This window comes from Eucyclogobius newberryi, unplaced genomic scaffold, assembly GCF_026437365.1.
Source record: "Eucyclogobius newberryi isolate DKJ021-1_F unplaced genomic scaffold, fEucNew1.0.hap1 SCAF_27, whole genome shotgun sequence".
NCBI lineage: Eukaryota > Metazoa > Chordata > Actinopteri > Gobiiformes > Gobiidae > Eucyclogobius > Eucyclogobius newberryi.
The window spans coordinates 869,030-891,808 of NW_027315912.1; the positions used below are offsets into that span (position 1 = coordinate 869,030).

Here is a 22,779-nt window from a genome sequence, read left to right on the forward strand (position 1 = left end):
TGTCTTTCAGCTGCCATATCTGGGACATTGTGGACGCCTCATCAAGGCCTGCTCCTCCTCCTCCTCCCCCCCCCCCCTATTTTTCACCCAGTGAACATTGACGAAAAGTCACAAAAATTTGCACACCTCTAAAAATCGTGCCTCTCTACATTCTGGCTATCTCCCTTTTCTAAAATTAAAAAATTGGCGCGTCAGCGCCCCCAAATGTACACAAAATGCATTGAGAGATGAGAAATGACACAAAAAAAAATCTGATCGTAGAATCATGAAAAAAAAAAAAATGTTCAAAGAGTCACGGTGTCTGTGCGGCAAAGCCGCACATTTTGCCAAGAATTCAAAATAAAATAGCTTTTTGATGTAAAACAAAGGGGAGAAGATGTGACAGCGTCACAGATTCAGCAGTAGGCGTAATAAAAGGACAATTGGGGCGCGTTAGCGCTCCCTCCTCTTGCAGCGTGGCGGCGGCATGGCGAGGGCCGATCATTGCCGCTTGCGGCTATATTTTATTTTTATCTTAATTATTTTCCCCTCCATCCCTTGTTGGGAAATGGGAGTTTTTGTTTATACGAGTTTTTGTTTATAAGAGTTTTTGTTTATAAGAGGTCTTCTATTAAGAGTGTTTTTCAAACTTCCTTTAAGTTATCTGTTCTTTTCCTCTGTAGCTACCTGCGTTGCAACAATGAAATTTCCTCATGTGTGGACAATAAAGGAACATCTTATCTTATATCGGCAGCAGGTGAAGCGGTGCGAATAGCCATTACTTTGATGAAGCTTTAGACCGGTCAGTGAGTGAAATGGATGTGACGCTGTGGTCAGTGGTCTCTGGTCCATGAAGCAGTGAAATATGAAAAGTCACTGAAGTAATTAAAGCAAACCGGGTCAAAACAACTCAAATTAAAACAAATATTCTGAAATCAGGTCATTTTAAGTAAGGCTGGATATATATACTTTTTTGAAATGAAAATGTTAACCCTGGCGCTCTATCTAATCCTGAACCTGTTACATTACCTTGGAAACACCCACCCTAGACTTGTATTTGTCAGCACAATGCCACGCCTCGATGCCACGCCTCGATGCCACAGACTGACCCTCCTGCACTGACCTTCAAATGTATGATTAGACTTTTTTTATCACTGGATCTTTAATACCCATGATATCTGCAGTTTTACAAGTACCAGGATTTCTTTCAAATAAAACGTCGTCAGAGGGCGTATACTTGATCAAAGTACCATTTTTATTGCGATATTTCTCAGGAGCAGCTCATATTTGTCTTTGTTGACGCACTGTTGTGGACACGAGAAGGGTCAAAAACCAGTTTCCCCGGACCCACCCAGACACGCCCTCTGCTATCACTCTGTTACACATTCACCTGTTACAGCATTTCTGGAAATATTCACTCCTATAATACGCTCATTTGCAAAGTACAAGCAGATCTAGATCTGACACTTTGTTATCAAAGGAAGTATTGACATAAAATAATGGTATTTTTAATGTTGATTTAAGGCGAATGCAGAGATGCTGAAGGTGAATAAGACATTGTCATTTTAAAGATATATGTTTGAATCTTCATCTGTAGTTTACACATAAATGTAAGTAAAAAATGTAAGTTCTTCCCTCTTTTTATTGTTTATTCAATTTAAACACAAAACAAATATCACAACACAGAGAGCAAGCAAACAAAATCAAGATATACTATACTATACTATATACTATATATACTATAGTAAAATCCAGTGAATGAGTCCCATCTTGTCTATTATTAGGGTTATTGTCTGTTATTTGTAATAAAAGTCCTGTTTCTCAATCGTTCAACATATCGCAGAAGACATTTGACAAACTTTGACTCTCAGTTTGGGGCCTGGGTCATAAGTCACATCAGGTCCTTTAGGTCGTGAGCACAGATTTGACTCAGATTCTATATTTTTTCCACATGACTCGACCGTGGAGGACTGGTCCATACAATAATCCACATTTAGAACAGAAATGTGTGGCTCCTTCTCCTCTTTAGTCTTTAGGTGTTAGAGACATGAGTCTTTTTAAGGCTCCGGTTAAAGTCGTTGAACTCAGAGGGACGAGAGTCTTTAGAGCTTTTTGAACCCGTCACTTCTGGAGATTTATTGTTCTTGAGTCTCTTGATTGGACCTTGTATTTCCAACACTGTTATTGCAGATCATAATTATTTTATTTTGTTCTTTGAACATAACACAAACTGTGTGTCCAGATAATAATGTATTTCATCTTCTTTATCTCCTTAAAAGATTGAATTTGTTCTTGTTTGGTGAAGTTTACATGACTCTGCCTCGTATTTTTGAAATACATTAAATACATCTTCTTATATCTTTGTTTGGTAAAGAGCTTCTTAGTTGTCACTATTTCCTGTGAGGATTCCACTTTATGGCATGATTTACCTCCAGCGTTTTAGTTTTTCTTGCAGATCATTTTTCTTTTTTCTGCTTTTCTTTCTTTTTTGCCAGGCCATGGCTGTAATTTTCCCTCTCAAAAGTGCTTTAGCAGCATCCCAGAGGTGGGAAAGTTCACATAGTTTTACATCCCTGAAGTTGCAGTTTGTGGAGACGTTTTGAAAAATAAAACTTTAAAATTACAGGGAAAAAAATCATTCAACAAAGTAGAAGTTTTATCAAGTAATTATGTAAATATTGTATTTTTGTCAAATAATAACTATTGTGTAATTTATATGGATTTTGGCGCTTCTTTATCATATAGTTGTGGAATTACTTCTATCTATGTCACATTTGATGCTCATGTCCCTCCAGGAAGTACAATTATACATTTCACCAAAATTGTCAAACTGGGGAAAACTAGGCAAAATGTAAGAGTGAAATGTGTGATCTGCACTTTAAGTCTATTGTGTCTGTGTCCGCCTCAAGGACTTTTGAACTGTTTTTTATTGAAAATGAAAAAGTAATGTATTCTAGAGTAGATATGTACCTTATGTAACTGGGTGTGGCACCAAACGGGTGAGTCCGTGGCTCACACAGAAGTCCAGCAACGGACCGCTCAGGTTCAGATCGGGGCTCCTCCCCTTTCCAGGAGTCACTGTCATTGTCCACGTGGGCGTTGAAGTCCCCCAATAGAACAATGGAGTCCCTGTTCAGTGCAATGTCCAGTTCCCCTCCCAAGGACTCCAAGAAGGCCCGGTACTCTGCACTGCTGTAACCCTCTCACCAATCAGGATCAGGATCAGGATCAGAATCAGAATCAGGGTGATTCAACGCAACACAAACAACAAAATGTGGGAGGGGCTAGGGGTTTAATACAAATGTGATAATAATACAATTAATGAACTGAATTATTATTCATTCGTTCATAAATGTGTTACTGCTTGTTCCTGTTAGGGGCCTATCCCAGTGACCTCGGGCCTTAGGCGGGGCACACCCTGGACAGGGGCCAGCTCATCACAGGGTTAACACACGGACAAAACTCTCACATTTATTCACGAGGGCCAATTTAGAGTTTCTGATTGACCTCATGTAAAACGACTGCTGTGTCTATGGAAAAAAAAAAAAGCACAATCTCAAAGTTAGCAGCACCCACCCAGCACCCAGCACCCACCCAGCACCCAGGCCACCTCCCATACACATTTATAAAGGGTCCAGGACTGAACCTTGGTCCTCTCACAGTAACAGCCACCGCAGCAGTGATGGATGGATTATGGCATATTTTAACCGTGTTGTTTTTCATGTGCGTGTGTGAATCTGCAGGACTCGAGTAAGTCATTTTAGTCATTATAAGCTCCTAAAAACAATCAGATTTGTCATATGTACATTTGACTGTGTTATATTCATAATTGCGTTGGGGAATGCCTCATTAATGCTTCATGATATTTGAACAAAATGACTCATTATTACTCTATTGTCAAAGCTGTCAGTGATTATTATTGCCATGTTTTCAACATCTCAGTAGCACATCATTATATGCACATTATGATATTATTATATATATAATAGTTTATTATTTCATGTATGTATTTATTTATGTATTTTTTTAGGCCAAGACAAAATGTGTCTAATTCCCAACTTTTGTCTTTTCCAGCCTCCAGAACAGACGTGATGAAGGTAAGAGCCCCGTTTATGTGTGAATGTCATTAACGGTTATGAATGTCATTAATGGTTATCAATGTCATTAACGGTTATGTACTTGGTGATGATGAGGGTGTGTTGTACCTCACACTGATGCATCTGGACTGGACTTTAGCAGCTCGAGCTGTAAGTGTCATAAAGACTGTAAACTCAACCTGGAATTATTAACTCAATGTCATTCACACGTGTCGTGTTGTGTAAACACCTTTTGTTATTCCATGGGCTCAAGAGCCTGTTTGAGAGTACTTATGGAAATACTACTTACTACTACTAACTACTTAGCTTAAATAGTTAGAGATACACTAGTCCATCTTATTCAAGTGCTAATAGCAGATGTCCATTGGTTGATTTCTAATCTAGTGCTTTAAAATGTGACTTCGTTTAAGGACACTGTTAAAGGAAAAGGCAGAGATAGATATTAAAAAGCAGTTTTTTTCCGTTCAAGATTTGAAATAGGTCAAACTCGCTATGGAATCTAGTCCTGAGATCTTTGATTCAATCCAATACCAAGTCAAACTATGACAACTATTGCTATATCGATCCGATACCGATACCAACGAGTTTTATACAAAATGCATTGAAACTGCTGAACTGTGAACAGTTTGACCCGTCAGCTTGAACTAATACGAACAGTAAATCTATGTATAGAAAACCTAAAATATGTATGTAAATATATGGATGGTGACATCGATATTTTTGCATAAGTATCGATACTTTTCAAAAAATGAGCTGCTGCTGTTCAGCTGAAAGGCACTGGCAGCAGAGTTAGTTTTACATTGCTGTCCACTCGAGACAACGGGAGACAACAACAACAACAACAACAACAACAACACAATACCTCATCCACATCTGTGAATGGATCCATGGGCGAACCTTTTTTCTGCTGTTTTTAGGAGCAGAGCTGACCTCATGTGACTTTAACCGGGACAGCGAACCCTTCTGCAGGTTCACCCAGGACCCTTCTGACACGGGGGACTGGATTCGGCACAAAGGAGGGACCCCCACCCCTGGGACAGGCCCCAGCGGGGACTACCCAGACGGAAGTGAGTCCCAGTGTCGGGTTTAGAAACATTTCACATGGTTTATGCTTAACCAGTGTAAAGTCTGAAAACACATCCATCTTCCTTGTAGTGGGGTATTACATTTACCAAGAAAGTGACAACGTGCCAAACGAAGGAAATGTCCGTCTCCTGAGTCCTGCCCTGTCACCAGCGGCTTCCCAGTTCTGTGTCCATTTCCGGTACTACATGTACGGAGCTGACTCCAGAAACACCCTGAAGGTTCTGGTGAAAAGTGCTGATGAAACAGAGGTGTGGAAGAAGACGGGCATCCAGAGTCCCTCCTGGCTAAAGGGCGCGGTCACTGTGCCCAAACCCAGCAGTGGCAGTGTCAACGTAAGTCAACCAAAACACCACCAATGCACTTCTGCCAATTCTGTTACAAAGCCATAACCTTAACCAAAATACCTGTTCCTAAACCTAATCCAAATCCTGATCTGAACCTGGTCAAAAATGAGAATTTTCTGGCAAATATGAATGAATAAATAATGATAATATTCTATTACAACATTACTGCTCAACATAAAGCCTCTGGTGTCTTCTGGGATCTGTAGAACTGTATCATCCCACTCTACCGCAGATGCTCAGAAGTCTGACGGTCGCCGGTTCAAACCCCGCTCTCTCTGGTAGAGCGGCCAGGCCCACTGACCCCCGAGTTGTTGGTGCAATTGTAGCTGTCTCAGTTGAATACTTCCTTTGTGTTCTTGAGCAAGACTCTTAACCCGCTTCGCCCCAGTGTCTGTGTGTGGTTGGGTGAGTGGTTCCCTGATGTAAGTGCAAGTGCCTTAAAGGTAGAAAAGTGCTGTATAAATTTGACCATTTACCATTTGTATTTATTTTGTAACATTTGAAACTTTTGATTTGAGTTGTTTCTAGAATGAAAGTGCAGCGCAGCAGTTCATGCTCAGGTCCTACATTTCCCCTGTGTCTTTGTATACTTCCTCTGGGTTTCCCGTTTGCCCTCACACTAACCACATGACTCATCTATAAATGAGATTCTGAATCTCAGTACGGCGCTCCTGGTTGAATTCAAGTCAAATCAAAGCTTGAATTGAAACTCTAAATTCACTGAGCTGACACAAAACACGCTGTGATTCTCTCTGGCTCTCTTACAGGTGGTCTTTGAAGCCATCAGGGGATTTTCCGCTTCCTGTGACACAGCACTAGACAACATCGTGATCTCAGAGGGCGCGTGTCCTTGTGAGTCATCGTTCTATCGTCACATCGCTGCACACAGATAACATGAGATAAGACAATGGTAATGTTCTGACATGTTCTTCCTCTGCAGCGTGCATGTCGGGCTGTGATTTTGACACTCCTGAGGATCTTTGTGGGTGGAGCATAAACTCAGATCCTGACAGATTTGGATTTGAACAGTGGAGTGGGGCAACCGAAACTCCAAACACTGGGCCTAATGATGACCACTCCAAACCAGGGCGTAAGACTTTGTGTTGTCCTTGTACTTTTAATGCATTTCAGGCGAAACAGGCAAAACATAGAGACTTAGAAACATTTTGAAAGCCCTCAGTATTTTACTGATTCAAATGATTAAACAATACATAGATATTTGGTGGATGAATTGAAGCAGGTTTAAAATGTGCTTCTTTAGTTGTATTTTATGCAAAGTTAGGGGTTTGGGTCAGTCACTTCAGAAGGAAACAGATAAGGACTTTTTGTCCTATTTTAAGCCCTTTTCCTCTCCAGGAGTTCAGGAGGCGTGGCCCGAGCAGTAATTCTCATTAGTGATTACTTGTGGTGGCCCTCCTCATGTCTCTGGGCTCAGTGTGATTCTGTTTGTCAGGTCTTCATCAGTCTTTATCAGTCTTCATCACCACTGCAGTGACCACAGTGTTGTCTGGTTTAACCCACACATGGAAAGGCGGCTCACGCTCGCCTCGTTTCCTCCTGCTTTTGATGTCATCACAGCTTTATTCAGTTTGTCTCATCTTTAATCTGCAAAGTGTCCTCAGGCCTGTGGACAGCATGTCCTCAGACCATTTTAAAGTCCTCTAGTGTGTAGCCGGCTCTAGTAATACTGAAAAATATATTTTGTGGTTTCGAGCTGAAAACACGAATGTAAAAATACTGTTTTGCCTGTAGTACTTTGCCCTTATACGCGGTCGCAGTATGTGTGTCAAATATTCACCCGCTACACTGACATCTGACCTCCAGTGGGCTCCTACATGCTGATGGATTCTTCTTACGCTGTACCTGGAGATCAGTCCCAGATCCAAAGCCCAGTCCTGACTCCCTCCTCTGGCTGTCTGGAGCTCTCCTTCTACTACTACCTGTACGGCTCCAGCACCCAGATGCAGATCAGTGTCCACACCATGTCCACAGGTATGAGACCACTCCAAGATGTAGTCACATAGATCATGTGTGGTATGATGTTTCACTGCTGGATGTTTCAGGTGGAGTTCTCGGGCCTGCACTCTTCACGTTGACAGGAAATCAGGGTGAGGGGTGGAAGCTGGCAGAGGTCCGCTATCTGGGATCGGCTCCAATAAAGGTAAAAGTGTTGGGTCAAAAAGTGAAATAGAATCTCTATGGTTACCTGCTTATACATGTTCTTGAACATATTTCAGTTTGTGATTGTGGGTACATTTGGAGAAACTGCTGAAACCGATATTGCCGTTGATGCTGTTTGCGTCTTGAGCTGCAAATGTAAGAATTCTAGCAAATATTTTATTTCTCTCCTGTATTAAACATTTTGTACAGTTTAGAAGAAAAGCTTAACACAAATTGTATGATTTTTTACTTCACAGCAGCTCCAACAACTCCTGTGCCCCCCGTGACAACTGCTGGGCCCTCCACACCCAAACCACCAACACCTGGGCCATCTACACCCAAACCACCAACACCTGGACCTTCTACACCCAAACCACCAACACCTGGACCTTCTACACCCAAACCACCAACACCTGGACCAACCACACCCAAACCACCAACACCTGGACCATCTACACCCAAACCACCAACACCTGGACCTTCTACACCCAAACCACCAACACCTGGACCAACCACACCCAAACCACCAACACCTGGACCATCTACACCCAAACCACCAACACCTGGACCAACCACACCCAAACCACCAACACCTGGACCTTCTACACCCAAACCACCAACACCTGGACCATCTACACCCAAACCACCAACACCTGGACCTTCTACACCCAAACCACCAACACCTGGACCAACCACACCCAAACCACCAACACCTGGACCATCTACACCCAAACCACCAACACCTGGACCTTCTACACCCAAACCACCAACACCTGGACCAACCACACCCAAACCACCAACACCTGGACCATCTACACCCAAACCACCAACACCTGGACCTTCTACACCCAAACCACCAACACCTGGACCAACCACACCCAAACCACCAACACCTGGACCATCTACACCCAAACCACCAACACCTGGACCTTCTACACCCAAACCACCAACACCTGGACCATCTACACCCAAACCACCAACACCTGGACCTTCTACACCCAAACCACCAACACCTGGACCATCCACACCCAAACCACCAACACCTGGACCTTCTACACCCAAACCACCAACACCTGGACCATCTACACCCAAACCACCAACACCTGGACCAACCACACCCAAACCACCAACACCTGGACCAACCACACCCAAACCGCCGAGTGAGTATTCCCCATCTACAACAACTGTCTTTTTTGAACAACCCTTTCCATTCTTTTTCTGTCCCGCAGTCCCTTGTCCGCCTGATTCAGAGTACATGGAGTGTGGTCCTGCTTGTATCCCCTCCTGTCAGGAGCCTTCCTCAAACTGCACAGGCTCCTGCATCAGTGCCTGCTTCTGCAAACCTGGATACGTTTATAAGGGACGACGATGTGTGCCTCTGGACAAGTGTGGCTGCCTGGATGATGAAAACAACTACTATGAGGTACACGGTACATGAGAGTTTAAAAAGTTATTGTCTGGACTATTCTCTAAGTTACTCTCTTGGTTACTCTCTTGGTTACTCTCTTGGTTACTCTCTAGTTACTCTCTAGTTACTCTCTAGTTACTCTCTAGTTACTCTCTAGTTACTCTCTAGTTACTCTCTAGTTACTCTCAGCCCAAGAGACTTTTTGAACCACACTCAAGTTGTTTATTGTCAAGAGGCGTTGTGTTCCAGGGACACAGATTGCGTTTTTGAGTCCTCTGTCAATCATTCATAATCATAATCACACATCCATGGAGATTTACAGTATTTGCTTTGCCTAGAATGTTCCACAACATGGCATTACACTTTCTATCTCCATGGAAACAAGCAGATAGCACCAGGCCAAGTTACGAGTCAGAGCTGTGTAGAAGTGAGCTGCACTCATTAGGGATGCATGTTTTTATTGGTATTCAAGCATAAAGACATGAACTTGAACAAATGCAAGATTGATACGTTTAATGTCACATTGTGGAACATTCTGCATATCATGCTCTACAGAGACAATCAGGTGGCGGACCCTCCACCAGAAAAATGACACAGTGCACCTTTGTATCCTTGAATGGGCTCTGTGCACAGTGGCGTGCTGGCTAGCTCAATGTGTCCCAAAGCTAACACTAACTTTGATTAAACGTAAAATATGAACTAAACAGCCAATTAAATGCAAAGTTTATACTACTCAATTGTTTTCCATGTGTAGATTACTTCAGTTTGTGGCGTTGTTTTAATTTATTATGCCTCAGAAATTAGCATTGAGACGTGAAGACCTCGATTTATAAAATCAGAAGTTTCCTCCAGTCAAGCTTCTGCTTCATTTGTAAAGTATTAAACATTCACTGTTCACTGCTTGAACTGGAAGTCTTTTTTTTTAGCATGACTCACAGAGAAGTAGTGATGCTAACAATGCTAACAGCTAGCCTTTTGGTGTTGATATCTGTTTTTGCAGAGGCCGAGCCCTGGATGATCACTTTAACTTTTTATAGCCAATAAACACTCCTGTTATTTGAAATGTCCTTATGTGGTAATCGTGTCTGTTTGAACTTAGCCTGGAGAGATCGTGTTTGGAGACGGCTGCTCAAAGCTCTGCCGCTGCGCAGGGAACTACACCGTGCAGTGTGTGGAAAACTCCTGTGAGCCAACAGAAGAGTGTCGAGAGGTCAACGGAGTGGCAGGATGCTATCCCAAAGGTCAGTTATAGGACACGTGTCATTTAAAGGTTGAGCGTTTACAATGATAGGATTACACTTTCATGTTTAGCATAACTGATCATAAATACAAAATATGAAAGAAAGTTTTTTAGTTTATGTATTTATTTACAAAATGTTAAATTATACCTATATAAATGCTATGTAAATGTTTTGTAAGGTCAAAGGCAAATTATATAATGAAATGATTGTACGTTGCACTGTTTATTATAAGATAACTGAAACACAGTGACTTGAATCATATTTTTCATACCTACTTCTTACGTAAATCTGATGCTACTATTGGCCATTCAACGTCCCTTGTGTAACGCTAACTTAAAATAATACGCATTTGACTGTCAGAAATGACTAAGTTCGGCCACAGGAGCTTGTGGGGAAAAAAAAAGTAACACAGGAGGACGTTGTAGTATAAATTGTATTAATATAAATAAATATTCAAAACAACAAAAAAGGTTCCCAGCAAAGTTCTGTTCCTTTGGGTGCTTAAGTTTGTAGGATCTCAAAAAAAAAAAAAAAAGTGAATATATTCCGAGTGAAACGAAAAAATATTCCAACTTAGGGTGTCCGTATCCGGGGAAAAAAAACAAAGAGTGATCCTACCAGATTCTTAGGTCACATGGGTCGCTCGCCACCTCTTGCAGAGGATAAGAATCAGGGGGGGGGAAAAAAAACCTGACCTATAAAACAGAGGACACACACACACACACACACACACACACACACACACACACACACACACAGTAAATCATGTAAAAGTAAAGACATTGCTTCGCCTCAGACTAAAGCAAAATAACTGTTCTTGTTCCAGACACTTCCACCTGCATCGCCTCTGGAGATCCACACTACACTACGTTCGACAAACGCAAGTATAACTTCATGGGAAACTGTAGCTATCTCATGTCTGCTCCCTGCAATGCATCCGGTCCCTATTACGAGGTTCACACTGACAATGAAAACCGTTGGAACACGCCCTCCATCTCCTACGTCAAGGCTGTCCACACCTACGTACACGGGCTGAAGATCTCCATCCTAAAAGGCGGCAGTGTACAGGTAAAGAAAAGAGTCTGTGTGTCATCGGTCTGAGGTGAATTTACTCAGATCCTTTTCTTGAGTAACCTTTTAATGAAATTGTACTGTAAGTTTTGCTTTGGTCACTGTTTTCACATGGAGTAACTTGAAAAGTGACAATAGCTTTATGATGTCAGTGCTTCTTGCAGACAGATCTTACGTGCCATTACTTTGTACTTCTACTTGAGTAATATAACTGTATTCTTACTTGAATGGAATTTGAATCTACTCAATCCACTTTGAATACAAAATTGTTGCTTTCATTTGTTGTTGTTTGTTCTGCATTTATTTCTCATTGATTTAATGTAGAAAAAGTGAGTTACTTCCCAGCACTGAAAATGACACATGAGACAGAAACATCAGTTCATACTTTTGATGCAGACATACGCCTACGTTGCAGTACTTGTGGAATGTGCTACATACAGTGTTATATCTGCCGCTCTCCCCAGATCAATGGGACCAATGTTAACGTGCCTGTGCGCCCGGCGCCTGGTGTGTCCGTGCTAAAGTCTGGGAAGCACTACACCGTGGTGCTGGACTTCGGTGTCACTGTGCGCTACGATGGCAACCACTACATGGACGTCAAGGTCACCAAAGAGTAAGAAAACACCTCATCCCGAGATACTGACGAGCACAACCACAGAACGTGTGATCGTGATGCTGTAGCTCAGGTGGCTACTGGTGTTGCCATGATGCTAAAAGCCTGTTATGGTTTTCAAAAGGCCCTTCCCACGATAGGCCCTTCCCACGATAGGCCCTTCCCACGATAGGACCTTTCCACGATAGACAGTGTTCACTATAGGACCTTTCCACGACAGATCCTGTTCTTGATAGACCCTGTTCACGATAGGACCTTTTCACGATAGACCCTGTTCACGATAGGACCTTTTCACGATAGACCCTGTTCACGATAGGACCTTTTCACGATAGACCCTGTTCTTGATAGGACCTTTTCACGATAGACCCTGTTCACGATAGGATCTTTTCACGATAAACCCTGTTCACGATAGGACCTTTTCACGATAGACCCTGTTCTTGATAGGACCTTTTCACGATAAACCCTGTTCACGATAGGACCTTTTCACGATAGACCCTGTTCACGATAGGACCTTTTCACGATAGACCCTGTTCTTGATAGACCCTGTTCACGATAGGACCTTTTCACGATAGACAGTGTTCACGACAGGACCTTTTCACTATAGGACCTTTCCACGATAGATCCTGTTCTCGATAGACCCCGTTCACGATAGGACCTTTTCACGATAGACCCTGTTCACGATAGGACCTTTTCACGATAGACCCTGTTCTTGATAGGACCTTTTCACGATAAACCCTGTTCACGATAGGACCTTTTCACGATAGACCCTGTTCACGATAGGACCTTTTCACGATAGACCCTGTTCACCATAGGACCTTTTCACGATAGACCCTGTTCTTGATAGGACCTTTTCACGATAGACCCTGTTCACGATAGGACCTTTTCACGATAGGACCTTTTCACGATAAACCCTGTTCACGACAGCCCCTGTTTACGACAGACACTGTTTACGACAGACCCTGTTTAAATCAAATCAATTTATTTTTGTAAGGCCCAAAATCACAACAACAGTTGCCTCTGAGGGCCATAGGGAGAAATGAATCAACAATGTCTGTGGTGGCGAGGGAGTCAGACAATGTCTGTGGTGGCCAGGGACGATGTCCCAGGGTCCTCTGTCCTTAGACTCTCCTTCTCGGCCAGGAAAAACTACAAAAAAAACCTCTTTGGGAAAAAAGCGTAGAAACCTGGAAGAGTTCCAGTGAAGGAGAGATCCGACTCTCACAGACGGACACAAGGAGACTGGAGCTGGACCCACTCTTCAGGCAGATGAGGGACCGACTGAGTCGAGCTGGACCCACTCTTCAGGCAGATGAGGGACCGACTGAGTCGAGCTGGACCCACTCTTCAGGCAGATGAGGGACCGTCCACACGGGGCAGGGACCACTTCACCAGGAGAGGGACATCTGGGTCCACAGGTCCTCAGGAGTGAGAGAAAGAAAAAGAAGGCGGTGAACAGTTTGCAAGTGGAATTAAAAAAATAAATATTGTTTGATAGCATGAGTAGTCAGAAGAAGAGGATAGTGCTCAAGCTGTCATACTTCCCCCAGCACAGTTACTCCTAGGGCAGTGTAGCTAAAGCTGTGGGTTTTTGTTTCTGTTCCTAACTGGTCTGATTCTGATCTGACTGAAGCGATTTCAAAGAGGAACGTTTTAAGCCTGGACTTAAATGAAGAGACTGTGTCAGCATATTTAACATGGGTCGGGAGCTGATTCCATAACACAGGCGCTTGGTAGCTAAACGCTCTACCTCCTACAGTACTTTTAGAGACTCTTGGCACCACCAGAAGGCCAGCATTCTGAGAGCGAAGAGCTCTGTTTGGATGATATGGTTCTATAGCATCTTTGAGGTAGGATGGGGCCATGTCATTTATGGCTTTGTAGGTCAAGAGTAGAATTATAAATTTGATTCTAGACTCGACGGGGAGCCAGTGAAGAGACTTCAGCACCGGCGTAATGTGCTCTCTTCTTTTTGTTCCTGTTAGTAATCTTGCTGCTGCATTTTGAACCAGTTGAAAGCTTTTTATGGAGCTTTTAGGACACGCTGCAAGCAGGGAGTTACAGTAGTCTAATCTAGTCGTTACAAATGCATGGATAAGTTTTTCAGCATCACTTTTAGGCAGGATTCTTCTGATTTTGGCTCTTGTTGCGCAAATGGAAATAGGCTGTTTTACAAGCTTGATTTATATGAGCTTTAAATGAGAGCTCCTGGTCAAATAAGACTCCAAGGTTTCTTAGAGTAGAACTGGAGGCTACACTGACATTGTCCAGTGTGACTATCTGCTCAGATAGAGAGTCTCGTAGATGTTTAGGGCCAGCACAATGACCTTGTTTTTTTCAGGGTTAAGAAGCAGGTAGTTTAGTGTCATCCAGGTTTTTATCTCCTTCACACAAGCACTAAGTCTGTACTTGATCGCTCTGATCAGGTTCATTGATAAATACAGCTGAGTGTCGTCTGCAGAGCAGTGGAAGTTAATGCCATGCTTTCTGATAATGTTGCCTAATGGCAGCATATAAAGAGTAAACAGAATTGGACCGAGTACCGAACCCTGTGGCACACCGTAAATTACTTTAGAGCTTGGTGAGGAGCTCTGGTTTACATTAACAAATTGGAACCTATCAGATAGATAGGATTTAAACCAGCTGAGGGCTGTTCCTCCAACACCTACATCACATTCTAACCTCTGCAGTAGAATGTTGTGGTCGATGGTGTCAAACGCTGCGCTGAGGTCCAACAGAACCAGGATTGAGACCAGTCCATCGTCAGCGGCTAATAACAAATCATTTGTGACTTTAACTAGTGCAGTTTCAGTGCTGTGGTGGGCTCTGAACCCTGCTGTGGTGGGCTCTGAACCCTGACTGGAAAACTTCAAATAAGTTATTGTCCTGCAGGTGGCGACAAAGCTGTTTTACTACAACTTTTTCAAGGATTTTAGAGACGAAGGGAAGATTATAAATAGGTCTGTAGTTTACCAATAGGTCGGGATCTAGATTAGGCTTTTTCAGAAGAGGTTTAATGACGTCATGTTTGAAGGATGTGGAACATAAGCACTTTCTACTCAAGTATTTATTATATTAAGAATAGGGTCTATAATTAGGGGGAGAATGTCTTTGAGGAGCTTGGAATGGGGGTCTAGGACACAAGTTGAGCTTTTAGAGGACATAATGGCTGAAGTTATCTCTGCTTGATCAACAGCTGTGAACCTTTCTAGGTTTACAGGTGGATTTATATGAGAAGTTAGATTTACAGCTTGGGCTAGTTCAGGGCTAATAGCGGGGGTAATTTCATCTAATTTATCTCTGATTGTTTTTATTTTATTGTTAAAAAATAGGAGGAAATCATCAGAGCTGAGTGTAGCTGGGAGTGAGGGCTCTACTGCTGTGACAGTTTGTTAGCCTAGCTACAGCGCTAAAAAGGAATTTAGTGTTACTTTTGTTGACTTCTATTAGATTTGAATAATATCTGGTTTGGGCCTTACGCAGAGCCTGCTGATAGGACAGCAGGCAACTTTTCCATGCTTTTAGGGATTCTTCGGCGTGAGAGCGACGAAATAATCCCTCTAACTTTCTAACTCTTTGTTTATGTGAACGCAGTTCTTGGTTGTACCATGGGGAGGCGCGCTTTGGCCTAATGACCTTCTGTTTTAACGGCGCGACAGCGTCAAGAGCAGACTTCAGAGAATTCATGGTCACGTCGACAAATTGATCACTTATACTGGGACTAAAACTATTCTCAGCAGGATCACGTGACATGATCACATGACATGATCACGTGACATGATCACGTGATCATGTCACGTGACATGATCACGTGACATGATCACGTGACATGATCACGTGACATGATCACGTGACATGATCACATGATATGATCACATGACAGGATCACATGACATGTCACTGAATATTGGCTCTATTATTTCTTTGAACTTTGAGATAGATTTTTCAGATATTGTCCTTTTCATTATAACTTTATTTTGTGGGACTGGATGATCTTTAAGAATAAACTGAAAGGTAATTATGAAATGATCTGACAATATAGGGTTTTGAGGGAGGACAATGAGGTCACTAATCTCTGTTCCATACGTTAGGACAAGATCCAGAGTGTTCTTATGACTGTGAGTCGCTATATTTACATTCTGAGTGAAACCAATGCTGTCTAACAAGGCGCTGAAGGCATTACTGAGAGAGTCATCACTCATGTTCACGTGGATATTAAAGTCTCCAACTATAACTATTGTATCCCAGGCTAACACTAAGTTTGATATAAAGTCAGAAAACTCTGTTAAAAACTCTGAATAGGGACCAGGAGGTCGGTAGATAACGATGAACAAAACTCCTTTTTGGTTTTTCATATTTGGACATGTGATTGACAGCATAAGGCTTTCAAATGAGTGAAATGTAATGTTAGTTTTAGGGCTCATGAGTCGGCTTGAGTGTGAGATCACTGCCACACCACCACCTCGGCCTGTGCTCCTGGCAGTCTGAAAGTTAACATGGGTGGGTGGGGTTAACATGGGTGGGTGGGGTTAACATGGGTGGGTGGGGTTAACATGGGTGAGTGGGGTTAACATGGGTGGGTGGGGTTAACATGGGTGGGTGGGGTTAACATAGGTGGGGTGGACTCATTTAGTCTGACGTAGTCGTCTTGTTGAAGCCACGTTTCAGTTCGAGCTGAAGATCTATGTTATAGTCACTAATTAATTCATGAACTAAGAGCGATTTGGAGGAAATTGCTCTAATGTTTAGCAGTCCACATTTTACGTGTTTATTCATTTGTGTATTTGTGTCATTTGTGATTGTTATTTTCCTTAAGTTATTTGGTCTGACGCCTGAAATATTTTTTCTGAGATGTGACTTTTTGGCATTATTTGTACGAGGGACACGAGGGACACGAGGGACACACACAGTCTCTATCTGTCTTGAATCTGAACACTTCACATGTGACAGAGCGGGCGAGAGTTCAGCGACAGAGGAGCGTCTTAAACTGCTGCTCTGTTTACGACAGACCCTGTTTACGACAGACCCTGTTTACGACAGACCCTGTTTACGACAGACCCTGTTTACGACAGACCCTGTTTACGACAGACCCTGTTTACGACAGACCCTGTTTACGATAGGACCTTCCAGATGTTCCACAATTTTAAGGCAACCAGAACAAACCGATCGGAAATGTTCTTAATTTCTAATCATAAACATAAAAAATGAACACCGAACAGAGCAACAAAACAAGACACAAACAATACAAAGAATTGACTCAAAACTGGCAGGCTCAGTTTTGGTCCAAAGTCAAGTTCATCACAACATCATTTTCAACCCAGATCTGCCCAGACCTGGCTGGTAAACCTGTCCCAGAGCCCGAACCTTCATTAAAAAACATGTTCCTATAACTGACCACCATAAACCTAATTGTGAAGATCTATGCTAGCATAGCCACACTGGCGTTTGTGTGGCAGTGGTTTGCATTCCCTCATCAGTGGCTTACTCAGACTTGTATTACGATTGATTCCGTAATGTTTCAGTCATCCTGCATTGTCCTTTATTTGAGGCTTAAGTGGTCAGAAAATGCTTGTTTTCACCTACCCCCTATCATCTCTGTGAAACAAACAAACAAACAACACATTCAGGGGTCTGGGTCAAAAATAGGTTGAAAAATGTCATGTAGCTGTTTTACCAAAACACATAAATGAAAATCTGCCGCTTGTTGCGGTGAGAAGTATGAAGTTCTGCAGGTTTAAACTGGAAGTCAGTGAAGCAGTTTTTATTATGAAGTCACTTTAGATAAATATTGCAATTTACATTGGACAATACTAAATATCCCAAAAACATGATAATATGTTTATGATGTGCATATGATCATACACTACATTGAAATACAAGTGCCTACACAACAACTTTATCATCTCTTTTCCAATCTACGTTTCAACACAGAATAAAACATGAGAGAGAAGAGAGGACGTGCATCTCAAATAGAAAGTTGTTACCACAATAAAACTATGATTGATGTGTGTACTGTCGATCAGGGGTTCCCACACTTTTCAGCCTGGGACCCCACGATCACAATGTAACCGACCCCCACTGCAGAACTAAAATGTCAAAATGTGTTGTCAGGTTTAATTATGGTTATTTGAATCCGGTAGTTACAGGACCTAATTTCCCAAAAAATACATTTTTTTCTACAAAAGAAAATATATAAAATATCTCTGTGTTAAAATTATATCTTTAAATCTTATTGAGACCCCATAGCTCAGAGCCCCGTGACCCCTCTTGGCGGACAAACTGTAGAATTCTCGGAAAATCAGGAAAGCGTGACTAACTATTGTCCGAAAACACCTGACAAAATAAATGTATGATTTGTATTCATGTCTGTTCACGTCCCTGATGGTGTTTGGGACTTTTGACAGAAGTTTAGCAGCTTCAAAATGTGACGTGCCGACATGGACAGACCAGTAATAGTGTGTCCTCTGCAGCTTCAGGACTAAACTGTGTGGACTGTGTGGGGACTACGATGGAGACGCCATGGACGACTTCAGGAAACCCAACGGCTCACTGACCAACAGTGCCAACGACTTTGGACACAGCTGGAACACTGATGCACTGTGAGTACACTTATGTCCACTTATGTCCACTTATGTCCACTTATGTCCACTTCTGTGCTTTTACAGTTCTGATACCGATACCAATACCTGTATTAATATTGATACAGCTGGACACCACCAATATTACCAATTTTGATGTATCTCAAGCCGATCCAATCTGAATTATTTATTCATCTTTCTAGTTAGTTAGTCTCGTACACAACAGCTCAAACATAAGACGTTTCATTATATCAAAGTATAGGCCCAAGCAGCATGTATCGACTGAACTAATGTTCTGGAACCGATCCAGCAAAATACTGAACCCTGCATTGCCAGTATTAGTGAAGCCATTATAGTGAAGATAGTGAGACATTTCCAGTTTGCGTCTTATTATCTCCATTGGTATGGTTATTATACTAACCCTAACCCAGTATTCTAATTTGTGTATTGCAGTTTGACACCAAAGCTCAATAGTTGCAGGTTTTTACCTGCAACTAACGGCAAATAACTATTTTTTGTCATTTCTTGTCATTTTTCAACAGCTGTAATGTCAAACCAAACACCACTATTCCTGGATGTACCAATGAAGAGGAAGAATTGTACAAGTCGTCTGGATTCTGTGGAATTTTGCTCGACAAAAATGGTCCTTTTGCTAAATGTCATCCTAAAATCATTCCTAATGTAAGATTTTGCACACAAAATATCCTCCATTACAACGTGTTCCTGCTGCGACCTAGTCACAAGTCTAAATGTGTCTCTGGCTGTCACAAAGCTTATTTTTACCTTTATTTTGTTTTTCTTTAGAACTACTTTAAGGACTGTGTTTTCGACCTGTGTGAGCTGGACGGAGCCACGCCCGTCCTGTGTGAGGCCATCGAGTCCTACGCCAACGAGTGCCAGGACCGCGGAGTGGAGGTCGCAGCCTGGAGGAACGACACCTTCTGCCGTGAGCACCAGCTTCTTATGGAACAACTGTCCCTTTGTTTATCGGGTGGTTTATTGAGCCATTGTCAGTGATTGTTTGTGTTAGTTAACGAGCCTAATTAGGGTTGGTTAATTATTCAATAATGGCTTAATCATTTAGAAATGAATGAATGTAAGAAATATCAAAAGACAAGCAAACACCAGACATAGTCACAGTGACATAGTCACAGACCCAGATATCAACACGTAGTTTGTGGTTTCATTCTTTTGTTATTTAATGTGGTGATGTCATTGTTTTGTTTGTTGGATAGTTATTGAATTAATTAATTAATTAATTAATGAGTTGGCTAGTGAGATATTTGGTTATATGGTTGAGTAGTTTGTTTGTTGGTCCGCTATTCAGGTTGTTGAGATGGTTGAATAAATTGTGGGTTAACTTGTTGGGTAATATGTTGGTTAGATAGTCTTGTAGTTTGTTGGTTAGATAGTCTTGTAGTTTGTTGGTTACATAGTCTTGTAGTTTGTTGGTTACATAGTCTTGTAGTTTGTTGGTTAGATAGTCTTGTAGTTTGTTGGTTACATAGTCTTGTAGTTTGTTGGTTACATAGTCTTGTAGTTTGTTGGTTAGATAGTCTTGTAGTTTGTTGGTTAGATAGTCTTGTAGTTTGTTGGTTACATAGTCTTGTAGTTTGTCGGTTAGATAGTCTTGTAGTTTGTTGGTTAGATAGTCTTGTAGTTTGTCGGTTAGATAGTCTTATAGTTTGTCGGTTACATAGTGTTGTAGTTTGTTGGTAAGGTAGTCTTGTAGTTTGTTGGTTAGATAGTCTTGTAGTTTGTTGGTTAGGTAGCCTTGTAGTTTGTTGGTTAGGTAGTCTTGTGGTTTGTTGGTTAGGTAGTCTTGTAGTTTGTTGGTAAGGTAGTCTTGTAGTTTGTCGGTTACATAGTGTTGTAGTTTGTTGGTAAGGTAGTCTTGTAGTTTGTTGGTAAGGTAGTCTTGTAGTTTGTTGGTTAGATAGTCTTGTAGTTTGTTGGTTAGGTAGCCTTGTAGTTTGTTGGTTAGGTAGTCTTGTGGTTTGTTGGTTAGACAGTCTTGTAGTTTGTTGGTTAGATAGTCTTGTAGTTTGTTGGTTAGGTAGCCTTGTAGTTTGTTGGTTAGGTAGCCTTGTAGTTTGTTGGTTAGGTAGTCTTGTAGTTTGTTGATTAGACAGTCTTGTAGTTTGTTGGTTAGATAGTCTTGTATTTTTTCGGTTAGATAGTCTTGTAGTTTGTCGGTTAGATAGTCTTGTAGTTTGTTGGTTAGGTAGTCTTGTATTTTTTCGGTTAGATAGTCTTGTAGTTTGTTGGTTAGATAGTCTTGTATTTTTTCGGTTAGATAGTCTTGTAGTTTGTTGGTTATGTTGTCTTGTAGTTTGTTGGTTATGTAGTCTTGTAGTTTGTTGGTTAGGTAGTCTTGTAGTTTGTTGTTAGATAGTCTTGTAGTTTGTCGGTTAGGTAGTCTTGTAGTTTGTCGGTTAGGTAGTCTTGTAGTTTGTTGGTAAGGTAGTCTTGTAGTTTGTAGGTTAGATAGTCTTGTAGTTTGTTGGTTAGATAGTCTTGTAGTTTGTCGGTTAGATAGTCTTGTAGTTTGTTGGTTAGATAGTCTTGTAGTTTGTCGGTTAGATAGTCTTGTAGTTTGTTGATTAGATAGTCTTGTAGTTTGTTGGTTAGGTAGTCTTGTAGTTTGTCGGTTAGATAGTCTTGTAGTTTGCTGGTTAGATAGTCTTGTAGTTTGTTGGTTAGATAGTCTTGTAGTTTGTTGGTTAGATAGTCTTGTAGTTTGTTGATTAGATAGTCTTGTAGTTTGTTGGTTAGGTAGTCTTGTAGTTTGTTGGTTATGTAGTCTTGTAGTTTGCTGGTTATGTAGTCTTGTAGTTTGTAGGTTAGATAGTCTTGTAGTTTGTTGGTTATGTAGTCTTGTAGTTTGCTGGTTAGATAGTCTTGTAGTTTGTCGGTTAGATAGTCTTGTAGTTTGTCGGTTAGATAGTCTTGTAGTTTGTTGATTAGATAGTCTTGTAGTTTGTCGGTTAGATAGTCTTGTAGTTTGTTGGTAAGGTAGTCTTGTAGTTTGTTGGTTAGGTAGTCTTATAGTTTGTCGGTTACATAGTGTTGTAGTTTGTTGGTAAGGTAGTCTTGTAGTTTGTTGGTTAGATAGTCTTGTAGTTTGTTGGTTAGGTAGCCTTGTAGTTTGTTGGTTAGGTAGTCTTGTGGTTTGTTGGTTAGATAGTCTTGTAGTTTGTTGGTTAGGTAGTCTTATAGTTTGTCGGTTACATAGTGTTGTAGTTTGTTGGTAAGGTAGTCTTGTAGTTTGTTGGTTAGATAGTCTTGTAGTTTGTTGGTTAGGTAGCCTTGTAGTTTGTTGGTTAGGTAGTCTTGTGGTTTGTTGGTTAGATAGTCTTGTAGTTTGTTGATTAGACAGTCTTGTAGTTTGTTGGTTAGATAGTCTTATAGTTTGTCGGTTACATAGTGTTGTAGTTTGTTGGTAAGGTAGTCTTGTAGTTTGTTGGTAAGGTAGTCTTGTAGTTTGTTGGTTAGATAGTCTTGTAGTTTGTTGGTTAGGTAGCCTTGTAGTTTGTTGGTTAGGTAGTCTTGTGGTTTGTTGGTTAGATAGTCTTGTAGTTTGTTGATTAGACAGTCTTGTAGTTTGTTGGTTAGATAGTCTTGTATTTTTTCGGTTAGATAGTCTTGTAGTTTGTCGGTTAGATAGTCTTGTAGTTTGTTGGTTAGGTAGTCTTGTATTTTTTCGGTTAGATAGTCTTGTAGTTTGTTGGTTAGATAGTCTTGTATTTTTTCGGTTAGATAGTCTTGTAGTTTGTTGGTTATGTTGTCTTGTAGTTTGTTGGTTATGTAGTCTTGTAGTTTGTTGGTTAGGTAGTCTTGTAGTTTGTTGTTAGATAGTCTTGTAGTTTGTCGGTTAGGTAGTCTTGTAGTTTGTCGGTTAGGTAGTCTTGTAGTTTGTTGGTTAGATAGTCTTGTAGTTTGTTGGTTATGTAGTCTTGTAGTTTGTTGGTTAGATAGTCTTGTAGTTTGTCGGTTAGATAGTCTTGTAGTTTGTTGATTAGATAGTCTTGTAGTTTGTTGGTTAGGTAGTCTTGTAGTTTGTCGGTTAGATAGTCTTGTAGTTTGCTGGTTAGATAGTCTTGTAGTTTGTTGGTTAGATAGTCTTGTAGTTTGTTGGTTAGATAGTCTTGTATTTTGTTGATTAGATAGTCTTGTAGTTTGTTGGTTAGGTAGTCTTGTAGTTT

The 22,779-nt window shown here is 41.3% G+C and overlaps 1 protein-coding gene across 1 annotated transcript in view; it reads left to right on the plus strand.

The window, feature by feature from the left end:
* The first annotated feature begins 3,099 nt into the window (after positions 1 to 3,099).
* zanl (zonadhesin, like) overlaps positions 3,100 to 22,779 on the plus strand; it is a 113,095-nt gene continuing 93,415 nt past the window's right edge. The window contains exons 1-17 of the mRNA XM_072459746.1: positions 3,100 to 3,158; positions 4,054 to 4,076; positions 4,994 to 5,143; positions 5,232 to 5,494; positions 6,274 to 6,358; positions 6,447 to 6,596; positions 7,331 to 7,498; positions 7,570 to 7,667; positions 7,744 to 7,822; positions 7,924 to 8,826; positions 8,896 to 9,089; positions 10,174 to 10,315; positions 11,142 to 11,383; positions 11,851 to 11,999; positions 18,467 to 18,595; positions 19,117 to 19,255; positions 19,379 to 19,520. Coding sequence (XP_072315847.1) covers positions 3,100 to 3,158; positions 4,054 to 4,076; positions 4,994 to 5,143; positions 5,232 to 5,494; positions 6,274 to 6,358; positions 6,447 to 6,596; positions 7,331 to 7,498; positions 7,570 to 7,667; positions 7,744 to 7,822; positions 7,924 to 8,826; positions 8,896 to 9,089; positions 10,174 to 10,315; positions 11,142 to 11,383; positions 11,851 to 11,999; positions 18,467 to 18,595; positions 19,117 to 19,255; positions 19,379 to 19,520 — 3,115 coding nt within the window. The remainder of the gene's footprint in view (positions 3,159 to 4,053; positions 4,077 to 4,993; positions 5,144 to 5,231; positions 5,495 to 6,273; positions 6,359 to 6,446; positions 6,597 to 7,330; positions 7,499 to 7,569; positions 7,668 to 7,743; positions 7,823 to 7,923; positions 8,827 to 8,895; positions 9,090 to 10,173; positions 10,316 to 11,141; positions 11,384 to 11,850; positions 12,000 to 18,466; positions 18,596 to 19,116; positions 19,256 to 19,378; positions 19,521 to 22,779) is intronic.